The sequence below is a fragment of the Eptesicus fuscus genome, chromosome 11 (assembly GCF_027574615.1).
Source record: "Eptesicus fuscus isolate TK198812 chromosome 11, DD_ASM_mEF_20220401, whole genome shotgun sequence".
Taxonomy (NCBI): Eukaryota; Metazoa; Chordata; class Mammalia; order Chiroptera; family Vespertilionidae; genus Eptesicus; species Eptesicus fuscus.
The window spans coordinates 56,234,753-56,253,181 of NC_072483.1; the positions used below are offsets into that span (position 1 = coordinate 56,234,753).

At 38.8% G+C, this 18,429-nt stretch overlaps 1 protein-coding gene across 2 annotated transcripts in view; it reads right to left on the reverse strand.

The window, feature by feature from the left end:
• Positions 1-18,429, reverse strand: part of CERKL (ceramide kinase like) — a 100,852-nt gene that overhangs the window by 26,838 nt on the left and 55,585 nt on the right. For both annotated transcript variants that reach the window (XM_054723170.1, XM_054723169.1), the window contains exon 3: positions 2,320-2,451. In XM_054723170.1, coding sequence (XP_054579145.1) covers positions 2,320-2,451 — 132 coding nt within the window. The remainder of the gene's footprint in view (positions 1-2,319; positions 2,452-18,429) is intronic.

Genomic DNA, 18,429 nt, shown 5'->3' on the forward strand with positions numbered 1-18,429 from the left:
TTCAGGATTAAAGCATTTTGGATCTCTCACATACACATACCTCTTCCCACCCCACTAGATTTGAATAAAGAAAAATCCAATCCACTGGCAACCATTTTATGATGATGGAAACTACCAGATTTAAGATGAAGTCAAAACTAAAAGGCAGAGCAAAAGTAATCCCTGGATATCATGGGTACAACACACATGCGTGCGCACACACACACACCACCTGTATGTGCCTGGTAGCTGGCCTACCTTCCCTCACTTTTCTTCTGCCCTGTATGCACGGAAAACCATTCTTTGCCTTTTTCTGACACTCCAAAACTGCCCAATTCAAATACTTCGAGTCTTCTGGTCAAAATTAGTATCACCCTTTGAGGCACCCTAGTTTTGTTATGTTATGTTATTCCAATGACATTTATTTTAAATACCTATTTGGGTCCCTAATGACCTATAGAGGTCACTCCGGAACAGGTTGTATATCTTATTCATCTCCCATTCTGCATAGTGTTTAACACAAATAACTCAGCAAGAGCTCCTTGAGCTGAAACCGGTTTGGCTCAGTGGATAGAGCGTCGGCCTGCGGACTGAAGGGTCCCAGGTTCGATTCCGGTCAAGGGCATGTACCTTGGTTGCGGGCACATCCCCAGTAGGGGGTGTGCAAGAGGCAGCTGATCGATGTTTCTCTCTCATCGATGTTTCTAACTCTCTATCACGCTCTCTTCCTCTCTGTAAAAAATCAATAAAATATATTTTTTAAAAAAAGAGCTCCTTGAATTGAATGATATATAGTAATATCCACATAAAACTGTTCTGGATATTAAATCAAAATAATATAAAACAAAATAATTTTAATGAGTTTGCCAATAAGTTTATTCCACTCATCCTAATATGAATTTCAAACTGTTCCTTCTGCCAATCTTTCAACGTCTTCAGTGGGAAAGAATGATAGATTTGTATTGTTTCTTTTGCTTATAGTCATCTAAGTAAGCCAAAAGCCACATGATGAAAGGGTTATTTCTACACTCTTATTTTATTTTTTGAGACTTTACCAACCAGCACATTTTTTAATTTTTAACTTTATTTCTATTGGTGACACTGTTACAGGTGTCCTCATTCCATGCCCCCTTTGCCCACCTCCACCTAGCCCCCCGCTCCCTCCTCCCTCTGGCCATCACCACACTGTTGTCAGTGTCCATGGGCTATGGTTCTTTGGCTACAATTTAATTTTAATTCGGAAATTTCTCTTGTGTTTTTTATGTTCGTTTCTCTTGAACTTCTTTTGTTGTAGTAGCCTTTTCAGATGGCCGACCTTCCCACAATGATTGCCTTTTCTTTCTTGTTTTCATTTTATTTTTAGAAACTTCCTTCTACCCCAATTCTTCAATCATGAGGTGTGGGCTTCACTAACTTTAGGAAAATTGGGAAACCCCTATCCTGTGGTCACAGCTGAGCAAAGCCGGGTCACTCTGGATCCCGTCCCCAGGAATTTATCACTGGGATGAGGTGATTCCAGGCGCACTCCAGCCTTGCCTCTGAGCAGACTTATCACTCAGTACTCTCCATAAATTAAAATTTGCTATAAGTTTACACTGCGTGTTAGTAAAGCTACATAGAAGTAAAACCAGAAAAAAATGAGGGTATGATTAACAATAGTAGCATCAACCCTCCTTCTCAGTCCCACTTCCCTGTGGGAAAAATAATCTTGTCTCAAAATAATTTGGTTACCAAATTCAAAAAGTCGAAAAAGATTTTACTAATCTCCTTTCTATTAACTTCAGAAGTAGCAAGTTTCTATTTTCCTGGGCACAAACCTAAGCACCTTTCTTATTTTAGACAATGGATTTAAGCTTCTGGCTTCTTGAACTTCATCTAAAACCAGCAGCTAAGTGCTTAGTGTTGACCTAACCAGCAGGGGTCAGAGTCAGAACAAAAACCACCTAAGGAAGGATTCCATGGAAAGACATCCAACATTTAAGTCAGCAAACGTCCATTGCCTGCCAAGTTGCAGAAATGATGTATAAATAGCAGACATGTCAACGAAGGTATCAAAAAGCAATACCTAGTAATTTTTAAAGTCTGGAAACGTTCTAAAGAGAAAATACTGATACTGTAATAAAAATATCACAATAAAGAAAAAATAATTAAACTTATCATCCTGAAGCTGGCTGCCACAGAGCTTAGGAAACACTTAAACAGCTTTCGATATTTCAAGTAGCTTCCTAAATTTGGATTAAGAACAAATTCAGGAAAAAAAAAAAAAGAACAAATTCAGGTTATTTTGTTTCCTTAAAGTGTGATTTTTAATGGCAAAATTATATTCTGAAAACCACTTACTTGTTACATCAGTCTTAATTCCTGCAATCTTCAACAGTGGTTCAACCTTCTCATAATATATCTGTTTAGCTTCCTTTTTGTGGCTTTGGGGGTTAAGGAATATTTTTAATGACTTTGGTCTGTTTGAAAAACCTAAGAAGCAAGCATAAAGATAATGTTACACAGTCTCTGTCAGCATTTTTTTTAAATTCCCTTTAAAGTCATAGACTAAGTCCAATTAGAATGTTATAGACCTATCTGAATAGTATTTGCTAATTTTATTTGAAATTCTTACAAGAGTTTTCCTAAATATGGCATTAGCTTAAAACATTTACATTTCTTAGCAGTGAAAATAGGAATATCCCTCTTAAAATAAATCATGAGTTATAACAAAGCATTTAATTTATGAAGGAATATGTGAATAAAAGAAACATTGTGATTATTAGGCAAGGTTTTTATATATTTACCAAATCACAAATGAAATATCCAATGTTCCTTTAGCATGTGTTTCTGGGGAGAAAAGCGATGGACTGTAACAAATAGAAAAGCTTATTTCCTCTCCTTGGATAAATATGCTCATAATTGAAATTGGGCATTCTGGGGGACCTCAGGGCTACCCAGGCCTGAGGGGTGAGGGAGAGTGTGCAGGGCCGGGTCAGGGCCTGCAGCCAGAGCAATGCATGCTGGGAGCTAAAAACTGGGTTTGGGTCATAGTTCAAGCCTGAGAAGGGGCCAGGGGAGAAAGGACTCTCCCCCGGGGAACTGGGAAAGCAGGCCCTCTCGGCGGGATTCGATGAGAGTGCTGCCTCACAGTTGGGGCTGAGATTTGATACTACAATTTTCTGGGCTTGCAAGATGTTTATCACTTAGAACCCAGTTGGAGCAGGTGCAAAGCAAATTTTCTGTTGTTAGGAAGGGGGCAGGAGGGACACAGGAGCCAAAAGAAAGCTGCTGACCGTCTCATGGTTAGCTGCTCTGACACGGCCAAGAGTCAAGGTTAAAAAAGCTGACTAACATCCATTTTTAATAAAACCATTACTAAAACCAAATGAAAAATGTTCACTACATGAAAGTCAATTTTTTGTGCCTCGTGTAGAGACAGTATCTCATTTCCCATCATATTTGACACAATTGAATCTTTCAACAGCACATATTGTTTTGCACTCAGGGAGAGTTTGGGATGAGGAAGTGCTAGGACCATGCTGAACCCCTTATGTGCTCTGTAATGGCCCCTGGGGTCCCACTCTCAGTAAGAGGCCTCTGTCTGTCTCCTAATCACCCAGTCCTGAAACCTCAAAGCCATGTGCCATTCCCTCCTTCTTTTTCAATTCCTCCATTCAAATGGCTACCCAGGTTCAGCAGGTGCTAACTACTGCCTCCAGTCCCTTCTGCCCCTCCTGGCCGTCGTCTCTGGCTCAGTGCTCTCCAGGCCACACGGAGGCACTTTGATGTTCTCCTTCCATCCCAGCTTGACCAGCCCTGCATTGTTCAAAAGCTGCCATGGCTCCTGGCTATAGGCAGAGCGAGCCCAAAGCCCTTCACTTGACATTCAGAGCCCTCCCCCAACAAACTCCTACCCGGTGTCCCTTCTTCTCTCACACATATTGAGACACATTTATTGAGCATTTGTGCTGAGTGCTGGGTAGAAGGGCAGAGCAAAGAAGATATGGTTCATGCTTTAAAGGAAGAAGATGTGCCCACCAATAGATGTAGGGCAAGACAGAATGGATTCGTTCAGAGTTGCAAGGTGCCACGGGAGTGTATGAGAGGAGGGTGGTGAATTCCTAGCAGGGACCGGGAAAAGGCTCCCTGCAGAAGGAGTACTTGAACGTGGTTTTGGGCTCATGCTGTTTGCACTAGTTAAAATTCCCTCCTTCCTTACACCTCACCCTATCCCTTAGCAAAAGAGCAGAGGTGGGGGGTGGAGGAAAATCTAAGCAGTGCAACCAGCCTGGCAAATGCACCACGCTAAGGTAAGTGCAGGAGCTTTTCTGTTCCATTTCAGCTTCCCCATCATGCTTCGGACCCACACCCTTGCCAAATAGCAGGTTCCACCCGCCTTATTCAGACGGTTTTTCCCTTCCACTCCACCGTATCACCATTTCTCTAAAAATTCTACCGCTTTTCCAGAGCTCACTTCAAATACCACTTTCTCGCCTTTCCCATTCACCAACAGAATCCACCTCTCTGGCTTCTCACGTAATACAGAAAACTCTGATGAAATACCCACTATCTCATCTCAGGATTCTCACTAGCCAAACCTGAACAATACAAAATGGAATAAAGACAGTAATATGCCATACTAAAGGGGAGAAAGGAAACTCTGACTCATAGTAGAATGACAACTAATAAATATGGGAGAACTTAGAGAGTTAGAAAAATCTCTATGTTCAACCATCATAACAATGGATCCAGGCAAGAATTAGCAATGGAAGTTAAAACCATCAGTGACAGTCAGTTGGGGAATAAAATATTTACTTATTTTTAAACTCTGTCCCCCCTTGTTATTCTCGTTACCAAGGGTAAAATGTCTCCATTTACAGTTCACAACACCCTTTATGGTACAAGCAATACATATGCCTCATGACATGCAACAGAGCACCGAGAAGGACACACAACCACTTCTGTGGTATTTCTTCCCAAAGTGCATAATGTGGATCGAACATGATGGAACACTCAGACAACACAAACTGAGGAGCATTCTTAAAATAGCTGCCTTAAACTCTTAAAAAAAAAAAAATGTTGCCAGCTGGTGTAGCTCAGTGGATTGAGCCTCCTCCTATGCACCAAGAGGTCACCGGATTCGGGCTCAATCCCCAGTAGGGGGCGTGCAGGAAGCAGCCAATCAATGTTTCTCTCTCATCCATGTCTCTATCTCTCTCTCCCTCTCCCTTCCTCTATCTCTCTAAAATCAATAAAGACATGTTGTTGCTTTTTAAATGTCAAGGCTGCGAAAGGCAAAGGCAGAGGACCTATTCCCATGAAGGAGGTTAAAGAGATGACAAGTAAATGTAAATCATTTGGATGACAAGTGATTCCAAATCAGGTATAAAAGCCCTGAAGGACAGACCTGCTGTCCTTTACCCAGGAAAACTAGGCACATAAGTCCAGGGCTTACTTTTATTGAAAACATGACAAAGACAAGAAACTCGTTCTAAACCCTAGAGTCTGAGTGTCAGATTAAATATCAAAATTAAGTTTGCCTCACCTGGTAAATTTATCAAAGGACTCTGCTTCATTTCTCAGGCAGAAGGTATCTAGGCACCAAATGACAGTCCCCAGATGTTAACATAAAAATCAACTTGTGTCTCTCCCTCTTCCTACATCATGACCGTGGGAGAATAGAAGTCTGTGAAAGTGAGAAACAGTTGATTGGGGCTTGTGGGGATAAGCTCATTGTACTTGAAAGCTTGTAGCCTTTGAACATGTGTGTATAAAAGTGCACAAAAAATGTCCCATCTAACCTTTGTGAAATAATCCCCTAAATAAGGCAGGAAAGAGGATAAAATTATTGTTTAAAGATTTTCCAAAAAGATTTAAACAAAATAATTTAATTCTTAAGCCTCAGTTGGCAATAAGCCTCAGTTAAGAATAGCAATAAAAACTAAATACATTCATAAGAATATTCCATTCGTTAGGTATTCTGGTAAATTGAGGTCTTTTAAACACAAATCAACAAAGCTAATTTTTCACCAGAGCCTGAATTCATTTTCTCGTTTCTCTTCCTTTTGGGTACACTTAATATGATGATTAGGAAGCTACAGTCTAAGTGTATATAAATCAGGTGGTAATTTGATACCAATTTAGAGATCAGGCGGGGGATTTCTATGAATAAAGCAGAATTTTGAAACATGTTCATCATTAGATGGGATAAAGAGATATCATTTAAAAGTCTACAACCTTCTGTCCTCCCATGCTTCCTCCTCTATTCTGTTCAGGTCCTGGAACTCACCATGTTCCCTCTACCACAGTGCCCTTGCACCTGCCCTCCCCTTGATCTGCCCACCTACACTTTCTGCCACCATACCCACTTTGTCCAATTAACCTCTACTCTTTGTTTGGACTCACCTTAGCCACTTCCCTGGGAAATCCCATATGCCTCCTTGGCTATGCGACTTTGGCTGGGTTATTTCCCCCTATTTGTTCTTACAGGTTCATACACATCCTAATCTTGATACCTACAATGTTGTAATTTTCTATCTATTTATTAGTTGTTCTCCCATACTGGACTGGAAACTCTCTGGGGTTTTTCTCCATCTTCTATCCCCTCAGTGAGGGTATACAATAGATGGCCAAATATTTGATGACTGAATAGAAGGGTAGTGTTACCCTCGGGCCGTACAGAAAACAATAATATCCACTCATTATTCACACAAAAAACTGTATGCCTGTTATTTGCCAGGCAGGGTACTAGAAGCTGAGGCGCTATCAGTGAATGAAGTAAACCTCCACCCCTCATGAAGCTTTCATGCCAATGAGGGGACACAGAAATGACCAAGAGAATTCAGAGTATGTCAAGTGATAATAAGTCCTAAGGATAAAAATGAAGCTCTGTAATGGGAAAAGAGCGAAGGCAAAGGCAGAAGTGACTTGCTGGTCAGGATTATCTGATCACCCAGAACCTTGTGGATGTTGTGACTGTAGCTCATGTTCTGAGTGAGAGAAGCATGGAGAATTCTGAGCAGTGCAGCAACATAACCTGGGGTGTTAGAAGGATCATTCTAGCTGCTGTGTGGGAAGTAGACACAGTGAGGGAAAATACTGACAAAGTAGGAACAGTTGAAATATTCCAAGTGGCAAATGACTATGCTTGGACTGGAGTGAAGTGGAAACTAAAAAAAAAAAAAGAGTTAGATTCCAGATATATTTTGAAGGGAGAGATGACAGGACTTGTTTACTTTTTGGATATGGTATGTGTAAGAGAACAGTCAAAGAGTAATCAAATGTGTGGCTGGATAAAAGGAAAGTGAGGATGTAAGAAGAGTAAGGACTAGTGAAAAACTTGTCGAGTCAATAAATTGTGGTCTTAGTGAAACTGAAGGATTTTAGGAGTTGCGAGAGTAGAACATGTGAGCTAGGAAGACAGAAGGTAGTAGCCATATAGAGGTTAGGATGCTTGAAATTGAGACAAAGAGTTATAGCTAATCATAATAAGATTTGATGAGCTTCCATATTCATCAGAATTACCTGAAGGGCTTCTTAAATACAGATTTCTGGGTCCCAACCCCAGAGTTCTGGACTCAGTAGTCCGGGGTGCAGTCTGAGATATCACCTTTATAACAAGTTTCCAGATGATGCTGTTGATGTTGCTCTGGGTACCACATACTCTGAGAACCACTGATCGAGAAATGTGATTATGGGAGGAAGTGGGTAAAGTGAAGCACAGGTCAAGATCTTTGAAGAAGAGGCCAAAAAACTGAGTGAACTTCTACAAAACACCCAGAATTATGACAGCAGGACTGTTAGAAGGAGTGAGGTGAGGTGGGAACTAAATCCTTAGAACTAGGAGAAGGACACAGTAGTTTGCACAAGACTACAGGTAGAGGAGCTGGCGGTGGCTGATGCATGGAGCTTTAATGATCCTCTTTTAAAGAGAATAGTGAGGAAATGGTCCCAAAATAGCAATGAGATGCAAGGAAGACATGAAAACACTGACAACACCCCTAGGACCAGTTGTATGAAACACATGGCAAAGAAAACAGCCACCACTTGAGAGGACTGTCTACTTGACAAGTAATCCAATCTCTTTCCTAAGTCAATATCAGAATGAAAAAGATGAGGAGGAGGGGAATGTTTCATTTAAATACATTCAGTGAATGAGTCTTGGTTGGACACTTAACTGGTACAAATCTGCTATAAAAGACGTTTTGGAAAACATGAGGAAAATTTCAATAGGGACCAAACAGCTTGTTTATAATGATATGATATTTGGTTATTTGTGAAATGTCTGTTTTGAAAGATGCATTCTGAACTATTTCTGGCAGAAATGTCATGATGTCTACAATTTACTTTAAAACGCATTGACAGAATAAAATGTTTGAAGCAAATATGGAAAAATGTTAAGAACTGTAGAATCTAGGTGGTAGGAATATAGGTGCCAATTGTAATGTTTTTATATTTTCTATGTTAGACATTTTTTAATAATACACTAAAACATATATTGGTATCATCCTTGACTTTTTCTCTCATGATGGCCCATATCCACTAAGTCAATAAACCCAGCCAGTTCTATCTTCAAAACAAGTCCAAAGTCTGACCTCTTCACACCACCTCTCCTGCTCCTATCCTGACTTAAGTCACCATGTCTCACCTGGATTATACCAATTTCCACTTAGCTGGTCTCCTACTTCCATCTTTTCTCCCACTCATATAGTCTGTTCTCCACTTGAGAGCCAGAATATCTATTTTAAACGTGAGTTATATCATGTTGCTCCTTTGCTTAAAATGTCCAAATGCCCCCCCCATTTCCCCCAGAATAAAAGTTAAAAACCATACAAAGCTTGCAAGACCTTTCATGTTCTATGCCCAGCCACCTCTGTGACTTCATTTCCCATTACTTTGCTCCCTGCTGTCTTGACTCTGTGCAGAACTTTCTTGCTCAACCTTCTGCACTTACAGTTCCCTCTGCTGGAACCCATTTCCTTAGATATGAATATGGCTCCCTCTCCCCACTGCTTTCAGTTCTCTTCTAAAACATCACAGCCAATGAAGCCTTCCTTGATCAGCTCTGTATAACAGCAAATACTTCCATCCCATTGCCTGATAGTACCTATCATTTGACATCATAGAAAATATATTTGATATTTTTCCATTTTTCTTATAGTCTAAATGTTTGTGTCCCCTCAAAATTTATATGTTGACATCCTAATCCCCAACGTGAGGTATTAGGAGGTGGGGCCTTTGGGAGGTGATTAAGTGATGAGGGTAGAGCTGTTATGAATGGGATTAGTGCTCTTATAAAGGAGCCCCCAGAGAGCTCTCTACCTCTCTTTCTGCCACGAGAAGACACAACAAGAGGGCTCTCTCCAGAACCTGACCATGCTGACACCCTGCGCTCAGACCTGCGTCCAGCCCCCAGGACTCTGAGAAATGAATTTCTGTTATTTATAAGCCAACCAGTCTATGGTACTTTGTTACAGCAGCCCCAACAGTCTAGGACACCCACTACCACTGGAATTTAAGCTACTTGAGGTCAAAGACTTCATGGTTCTGCTCTCTGCTATCTTACTAGTTCCTAGAATAGTATCTGGCACACAGTAGCTACTATATATATATAGTAGAGGCCCGGTGCACAAAATTCGTGCATGGGGAGGGGTCCCCTCAGCCCACCCTGTGCCCTCTTGCAATCCGGGACCCCTCGGGTAGGGTCCCTAGGCCTGACCGGCGATCAGGGCCTATCCAGGCTTTCCTTCCCCCGGTGCCAGCAGCTGGCCCCGCCCCCATCACTGCCACTGCTTGCCATCTGGGCGGTGCTGCCCCCCCTACCCCGCCACTGGTCGCCTCCCTCTGTGGGTGACAGGCATGGGGTGCAATCACTTGGCTGGCCTGGGCCTCCCTCTGTGGGGCGATCAATCGTGGGGCCCCCAGATCAATCACCCTGCAGAGGGAGGCCCCACCCACCCACCGTGGCACTGCCAGCTGGGTGGCCTGAGCCTCCCTCTGTGGGGTGATCATGGAGCGCCCCCCCCCCCCCATCGATCGCCCCACCAGCTGGTGTACTGGGCCTCCCTCTTTGGGGTGATTGATTGTGGAGCCCTCCCATCGATCGCCCCACAGAGGGTGGCCTGAGCCTCCCTCTGTGGGGTGATCGTGGGGCGATGGCGGGCCCCCTGCGACCAATCACATCACACAAGCCTTGGCTGGCCTGACACCAGTGCGTGTCATAGTGTGGTCATCCGGAAGGTCATCCAGACAGCCATTCTGCTGTTTGGTCAATTTGCATATTATGCTTTTAATATATATATATATATTATACATATATATATACATATATATATACATATATATATATATATATATATATATATACACACACTAACTACTGTGTGCCATGATGTATATACACTAAATTAATATTCTTTTTATAATAAAGTAAAAATTAAAGTATAATAAATTATAAAACTACAATTTCACTTATATTAAAAAAATATCAATCCTGAAAAAACAATCATTGCAGCAAAAAGTTTTTTTCTTTTTTGCTGTGATATAAAAGAAGTCCAGAAATGAAACCACTTATATTAATTCCTAAAATCAAGCTAAAGGGCTAAAGCCAATAATTCACAAAGAACCAAAGACTTATTTAGATAAATAGGTTTTGCAATAGACATTTAAAGCCTTTGAAAGAAATATTATTAAACATGGAAAAGCTAATAACCTCATTGCTGCCAAGTTGAGCTTTTAAAAAATAAAAACTCTGATCCCTATATCTCATACTTACTCTCTATATCTACAAACTTAAAACAAATAGAAGTATTATATTTAAGAGCTGGTGAAATATTTTCTAAATTAAATTTTACAGCAGCAATTAAAATAAATACTGACCTTTTTGCTCAGAATCTAAAGTAAATCAGTTTGCCTTCCAGAAACAAATAATGTTACAATAAAAATCAGAAAGTGTCCCTAGAAGAAACTGACTTTAGTGTACATGGCACTGATCGGTTTTGAAAAGCAAATTCAATAGTCATATCCTAGGCGTGGACTCGGTGCTGTCCCTTAGCCCCATCAGGGCACTCAGAGCTTCATCATCTCACAGGAGAAAGGAAAATTCAAAGAGAAGTAGGTGGCCAAGGGGGTGGCACAGGGGAGTGAAGATGATGTCGAGATAAAACTCACCGGCTGAGGCTGTAAAATGAATAGGGAAACCTATCTTCCATGAAAAGAACTGTAACAAGAGAAACGCTTTCGGAGGCTTTGAAAACTAGGTTAGGGAGGTGAGAAAGAGGAGAAAGTTCTTTGAGCTTTAAGAAATTTAATTAATTTACTAATAAAAAGTTTAATTTTGTACATGGAAAATAGATATGTGCATCCTAGCCCTCTTGCCCAAACAATAAATATTTCCACATAATATAGAAATATAGCACACTATAAAGGTTTATGTAAAATCACTGGCTACAAAGAACCCTATGGAAAATATTTTTAAAATACGACAACCTTGTTCTTCTCTTACACAATGACTGTTTAATACAAAAGCTGTATTGATACACAAATTCCCTGAACTCCTGGAAAAAAAAATGAATCCCAGAGTGATAATTACCATTTACTCATAATTTTTACAATGGTATAAATATCCCCAAAATAGATCATCGATGATTAAAATGTAGGTATGATTCAACATGAATATGCAACTGACTTGGTCCTCAGTCCTTTGCTAACCCCTCAATTCATACTCTAGAGTACAGACCTTTTAGCACGCCGCTTTGCAATGAACCAGCAGTGTAAAACAGAATGGCCAACTGTTCCTCCGTTAGTAACAAATGTGCTAATATGTACTAGTTTAAACTTGATCTATCAGTGAGTCAATGAACCATGAAGGGTGGGGGTTAATCAGGGTGTTCTCCAAACAAAGGCTCCTGAGAGCTGCGGGGACGCCACTCCCAGACGCACATCTGTGCCGTTTTGAGTGCAGCACGATGGAAATGGCATGGCGTTGGTTCACCAAAATGAAGAGCCCAGGACCTTGTCATAGTCCTGTGTATCCTCACAGCCGTTTTACACAGAAAAGCAAGCAAGTTGTTGCAGAGAACAAAGCCAAACACAGGAAATAAAGACCTCCCTTTTGCCACAAGTCTCAGGAGCTATTAATATTAAACTATACTCAGTTAATGTGTAACAGTGCTGGTAAAAGCCTAGCCTTTCACACGTAAGATCTGACAACTTCCCAGTGGAGCTCAGCGTTGGAGATACTTTATATTACGTGATTTATATTAAATGCACCCAATTTCACTTTACTATCAGCAAAAGCTTATTGATGTGCATCTTTACACATACAGATAAAAATAACTCAATGCTATGTGGTTTACTTAAAGTAACAAACAAGCCCACTAACTTCACACGCAGCCCACCAATGTGACATATCTTTCTAACAGCTGCAAGACTGAATAGCAGTTAATAGAAAAAAATCACCTGCTGTTGGTAGTACCTCAATACTTCAGTATTAATTAATAAAGGGGTCAAGACTATGTAGATAGAGCAAGAATACACAAGCAGGAAGGAGATCAAAGAGTGAAAAAGGGAAAAAAATCTAACCAAATATATCATCCATTTATTTTTACCAGATTTTTATAATCTATAAAGTGAATTTTAATTTATTTTGGAAGACATTTCCATATTTGGCTGGTGAACATGAAAAAAATAAAGGGTCCAAATCCTCTGGAAGGGAAGTTATTCAATATCTCACTAAACTACACATGCACTTACACTTTAATCCAGAAGTCTACTTCTATAAAGTTACCCCCAAGCTACAACAGGTACAAATGTATTTATTGCAGCATTATTGGTGATTGAAGATATGAGAAATAATCAAAATGTCCAGACATTGAGATGTATTGAATAAAGTGTGGTACAGACCACACAATGGAGTCTTATACAGCTGTAAAAAAAATAATGAAGCACTCTATGAAGTACTATGGACTGATTTTCAGTATTTGTAGTCAGGTGAAAAAAGTAAAGTGCCGAAGAGTTTACATGGTAATTTTTTATGTAACAAAGAAAATTTTTAAAATGCACATATCCAGTAATTTTGCAAAAAGAAATATAGCTCAACCCGGCCGGTGTGGCTCAGTGGTTGAGCATCGACCTATGAACCAGGAGGTCACGGTTAGATTCCTAGTTGGGGCACATGCCTGGGTTGTGGGCTCAATCCCCAACAGGGGGCATGCAGGAGGCAGCCGATCAATTCTCTCTCATCATTGATGTTTCTATCTCTCCTTCCCTTCTCTCTTCCTCTTGGAAATCAATAAAAACATATTTAAAAAAGAAAGAAAGAAATATAGCTCAGATAAACCAGAAACTAGTAGAATTAGTTACCAAAGAGGGATGAGGTGGAAAGAACACTAGAAGGAGTTATTTTTTCCTTTGGAAACATGTTTCTGCCCCACACAATAAAGAAAAATATTAAATCAATGAGGATGATGGAGAAAATAAAAATAAAATGGAAACTGAATATACTAGTAGACAGAAATCAAACCAACTATACTTCAGATAAATGACAAAACTATTAATATTAGGAAGGGAAAAAACTAATCCATATAATTTGTGAACGCAGAACTTGAAATATATGCCTTCAGTAGGGCATGGTAAAAAGAACCACCAACAACCTTGAACTAATTTTAGGAGGTTTATTTTTGATAGAGGTATGGTCGCAGCAGTTCTGAAACTATTTTGTGTATGTTATATGAATGGGCAAATAGGCAAGTGTTGTTGTTGTTGGGAGTCAGAGTTCTCACTACGGGAGAGGGGAGATACAAATATGGAAAGGAGAGAAACAAGAAAGAATCATATAGGCTTGGATTACAGTCTAATAAGGTGTCACCTATTCAGCCAACAATTAGAAAGTGAGTGAGCACGTGTTCTAAGAGGCATGAAAAGTGCTACCAAACCTAATAGAGGAAGGGCCTGATTTTGCTGTGTGGCTCCACTTTGCAGAGGATTTGCTGGTTTTACAGGGCCTTGAACTGTAAACTGAACTTCGCTGGGCAAACAAGAGATGAGACACACTCTCAACAAACAGATTCCTAGCTTTGCCACTTAGCAAGTGGGAAGGCACTGAGGTATGTACCATAGGACCCAGCTGGCACCGATGAGCACAGGCTGCAGAGCCCAGGAACCTGACCACACAGTAGGCTTCACCTTCACCCTTTTCTCTTTTCATTGGAAAAATAACTAGTGTCTGACTAGTAGAAAAAGGAAAACATAATTCTTCAAGATACATAATGTTCTATTTGCATTAATTTTTCAAAGAATAAAATTTTTAAAAATAGATGTTTTCTCTTGAATGATGAGAAAATATGATTGATTTGAAAATATCACAATGCTATAGCATATAGTCATTGCCAATATCTACCTACCTGCCTTAAACAGTAATAAATATACTTATACAAGAATACAATAAAATTCTTCAAGCAATATAGTATCTAAATATGACACAATTTCAAAACCATTAATGGTAGTCTAATGAATGCTACGGAGATTAATAATTTGTCACTTAATATGAAATATGTATTTCCTACTTATGCAAACTAAGAATGATGCTTTATTATTTTTTACTTCATTTCTTTCCAGTGAAAAAGTTATTAAATGATAATCCATTATACTTGCATCCTAGAATTGATCCAATTTCTATCTTTCTTGTATGCTGTAAGCATTTGTGTTTTGCAAAACTCTGCTAAAGATAAAGCCTGGGAATCAGTCACAAATCAGTGTATTAATATGTGTTTTTAAATTCCTTTAAGCTAGTAAAAAGAAATATCTGCAAATTTTTCATAGTGCATGCTCAATTCATTCTAAGGCATTTGAGAAACCTTAATTAATAATAGTGACAGTCATGATGAGAAATTTTTAAGAATTAAGAAATGCACTTTATTGTTACTGCTCACCCTAAATATTTTTAAAGTATGTTCTTATTAATTAGAGAGAGAAAGGAAAAGGGAGAGAGATAGAAAAAAAAAAAACATTGATGTGAAAGAGAAACATGGATCAGTTGCCTCCTGCACACCCCAGTAGGGGGATTATATATGCCCAGTCATATAACATACACAAAATAGTTTCAGAACTGCTGCGGCCATACCTCTATCAAAAATAAACCTACTAAAATTAGTTCAAGGTTTGTTGGTGGTTCTTTTTACCATGCCCTACAGAGCCGCACCCCGGGCATGTGCTCTGACAGGGAATGGAACCAGCAACCTTTTGGTGTAAGGGACAACGCTCAACCAACTGAGCCACACTGGCCAGGGCTCACCCTAAATACTGAGCGTGAGCTATAGAATTCAAATACTGTAGAGTTCTGAATCATTAATGTTGGAAAAAGAATGCAAGAGAGGAATAATCTCCAAATAAGATGATATAGCTCTTTTCTAACAAGAAAAGTGTTTGAAATTTTTTTTGGGGGGGATAAAGTCTAAACCATCCAGTATATATAATATACTTAATGATGGTAGAATATACGACTGGCCTGGTAGACAAGAGAACGAACAGAGGTTAAGGGCTCATGCTCCAGACTCAGACACACAGATTTGTCCCCAGTTCCTCTACCATATACGAGCTGTTTAACCTCAGATTAGCCAATTTTTAAACTATATTAAGCCTTAGTTTTCTCATATACAACTTAAGAGATGATAATGAGAATAATAATTTACTTAATTCTACTATTTGCTAAATCATGTGGTATTTTAATTCTTCAAATTTAACAAAACACACAAGTATTATTTCTTTTTTATGTGAACATATTTGTAGTTCTTGATGCTAGTATTATAAGATTTAATGATCTAATTTATAAAAATTGTGTACAAAAGTGGCACATAGTAAGTGATTAATAAATGTCAGTTATTATTAAGATTTCAATTTTTAAAATAAGGACTTCTAATTCAGCAAAGGAAAAAATGTTTACTTTATTTAACAGCATAAAAACAATTCAACATTTTACTGGCTACATTTAGAGAATTCCTTAATTAGCCTTTTGAATATAATCACTTAAGGTATGGCAAAGCACACTTAATTTTTTTCTCTCTAGAGAATAAATTTTGTTACACAAAAGATATAGTCAAAGGACTTTTATCTAGCAAAAAGATTTTGGAATATACCAGAAATAACTTGAGAATGAATCCACCTCAACTCTTATTCTCAAGATACTCAATGACTGAAGCAGGAATATATTGTCTTTTATCAGACACCAATTACTTGTTTGTAAATATAATTATAATGAATTATGTACAAAAACAGATTCCTTCATTAGGACAAAAATGCTGTAGAGGCCAGTGAGAAACACTTGGGAAGATGGCTTGTGTCACGCATCCCAAGTATATACAGCATTAATAGTTTGTAAGGGAAAATTGTAGTTTGCCTTCAGCTAAAAGAGCAATGGCTGTGAGAGCTGATGTTATTAAGAAATGAAACTTCAAGTGACAAGAGAAACCCTAGGCATGCCCCTGTCAGTCTTTAACAGGCTTTTCCGAGGCAGTCCCAAAGCATAAGTGTGATAGCACAAGACCAGGAATAGGTGTTGGCTAACCTTTAAGACTATTTAATGTAATAAGAATATCTAATGTCCTGCCACCCACAACTAATCCTTACCAAGGCAGCTTTGGTAAGGGTGGAGTGCAGAGTTTTATATATGTTCATTAAATCAAACTTGTGTTGTTCAAATTTTTGACATCTGTGGTTCTTGGCCCTGGCAACACTTTAGAATCACAGAAGGGACTTCTAAAGGCAACTCATGCCTCTGTCCATCCAGACGTATTTAATCAAAGCCCCAGAATTTTCAGACTCAGGAAAACTTCAAAGCAACCTCTCTTTAACTCGATTTCAATCTTTCATTTGATAAAATATATTTTTCTTATTTGCAAATTGATTGAAAAGCAGTATCTCATAAAGTTATAGAAAGGAAAATACTTAAATATATAGGGTGTCAAAATGTATAACACACTTTGAATAATTATAAAGTCAGTGTTTATTAAAATACATTTCATTTCAAAATTGAGCTATCAGCTGTTACAGTGTGTATACATTTTTGGGGGGACACCCTGTATACTTAACAAGTAACTTCTATTGAAAAGAATACAATTACATGGACAATCTCTGGCAGTTCAAACTCTGTGATTGCCATAATGAGTGTCTATTTGAGTACCTAACAAAATCATGAGGTCTCAGTGTGCCTGGAGGTGAACAAAAACAGGCATGACAAGGTGAAAATACACTGATGGGTTATCATCCTAGGGATGACTAAAGCAGAAGTTTTCAAATGTTTTTGCTTTAAAAGTTTTAAACAAGGCCTTACTCAGAACTACTAAATATAAAACAGATCAATGAGGAGGCACACTGGCTCAGGAGTGAGTGAGTGGCAGGTGTGGCTCCTACCCAGTGAGGCATGTCCTGGGGGATGGTGGTGACACTCCACAGAGCGCAGTTTGAAACCACTACAGGAGGCAGACGTCACGTGATCTCTGTTGGACAGAGTACTTCAAATGGGATTGGACTTCAGTATTTACATGTAAATGAGGTAATACGTATTTAATCAGTTTTCACATTACTATAATATATATTGCTAGTAAAAACATATTCAGAAGTGGCATGCGTGATTTTAATGTCGAACTCAACTGGTCATAAAACAAAGTCTCGGATCACTTTTTCAGTGCTTCAAGAGAGAAACTACCCATATTTCAGAAATAATGCTCTTGCAGTAAATAACTTGTCCCTAAGGAGACAAGTGTTGCCAATTCAAAGAGTGCACAACCAAATGTCTGAAGCTATCATACTTTCGACATGTTAACAACTGCTCATTTTAAATAATCATTATAATGTTGATTTCCAGTTTATTTTTGCTTATAAGTACATCATTTGGCAGCATATCCAATTAAAACTTCACATCATTCTGTTCTGCTAAGAAAAAATATCTTCCTGGTTCACAAAAATATGATTGATGACATAGCTTGGATTTTTTTTAAAGAACCCAAAATATATTGCACCATGATTTTCTTATATAAGACAACATAAGTATTAAGCAAAAATCAATGTTTTTACAAAGTCTGAGTTTGGGCTATCAAGGAATGCATCCAATTAAGACCAAATTACTATCACATGGAAAACAGATTTGACATCTAGTGGGAAACTAGAAAAAATTACTCATATGTAAATAATTTTTCCATTTTCCTTATTTTTCATAGCTGAAAACTGAGTGAGGCTGTTGAGTGAGAAGATAAGAGCAGGCTTCATTACAAGGACAAAATTTATTAAATAAATATGGCTCATTTATATTTGCCTATTTATAAAATTACCAGGTAGAAATGAAACAGAAAATTATCAGAAATAACTCAAACAACTGAGTGCTAAAAATACCTTTGTTAATTGTCTCTGGGTAACCATTAAGTATTAAAAATAATTCGCAAAACCTACATATACCAGCAAAATTCAATGGTCCTG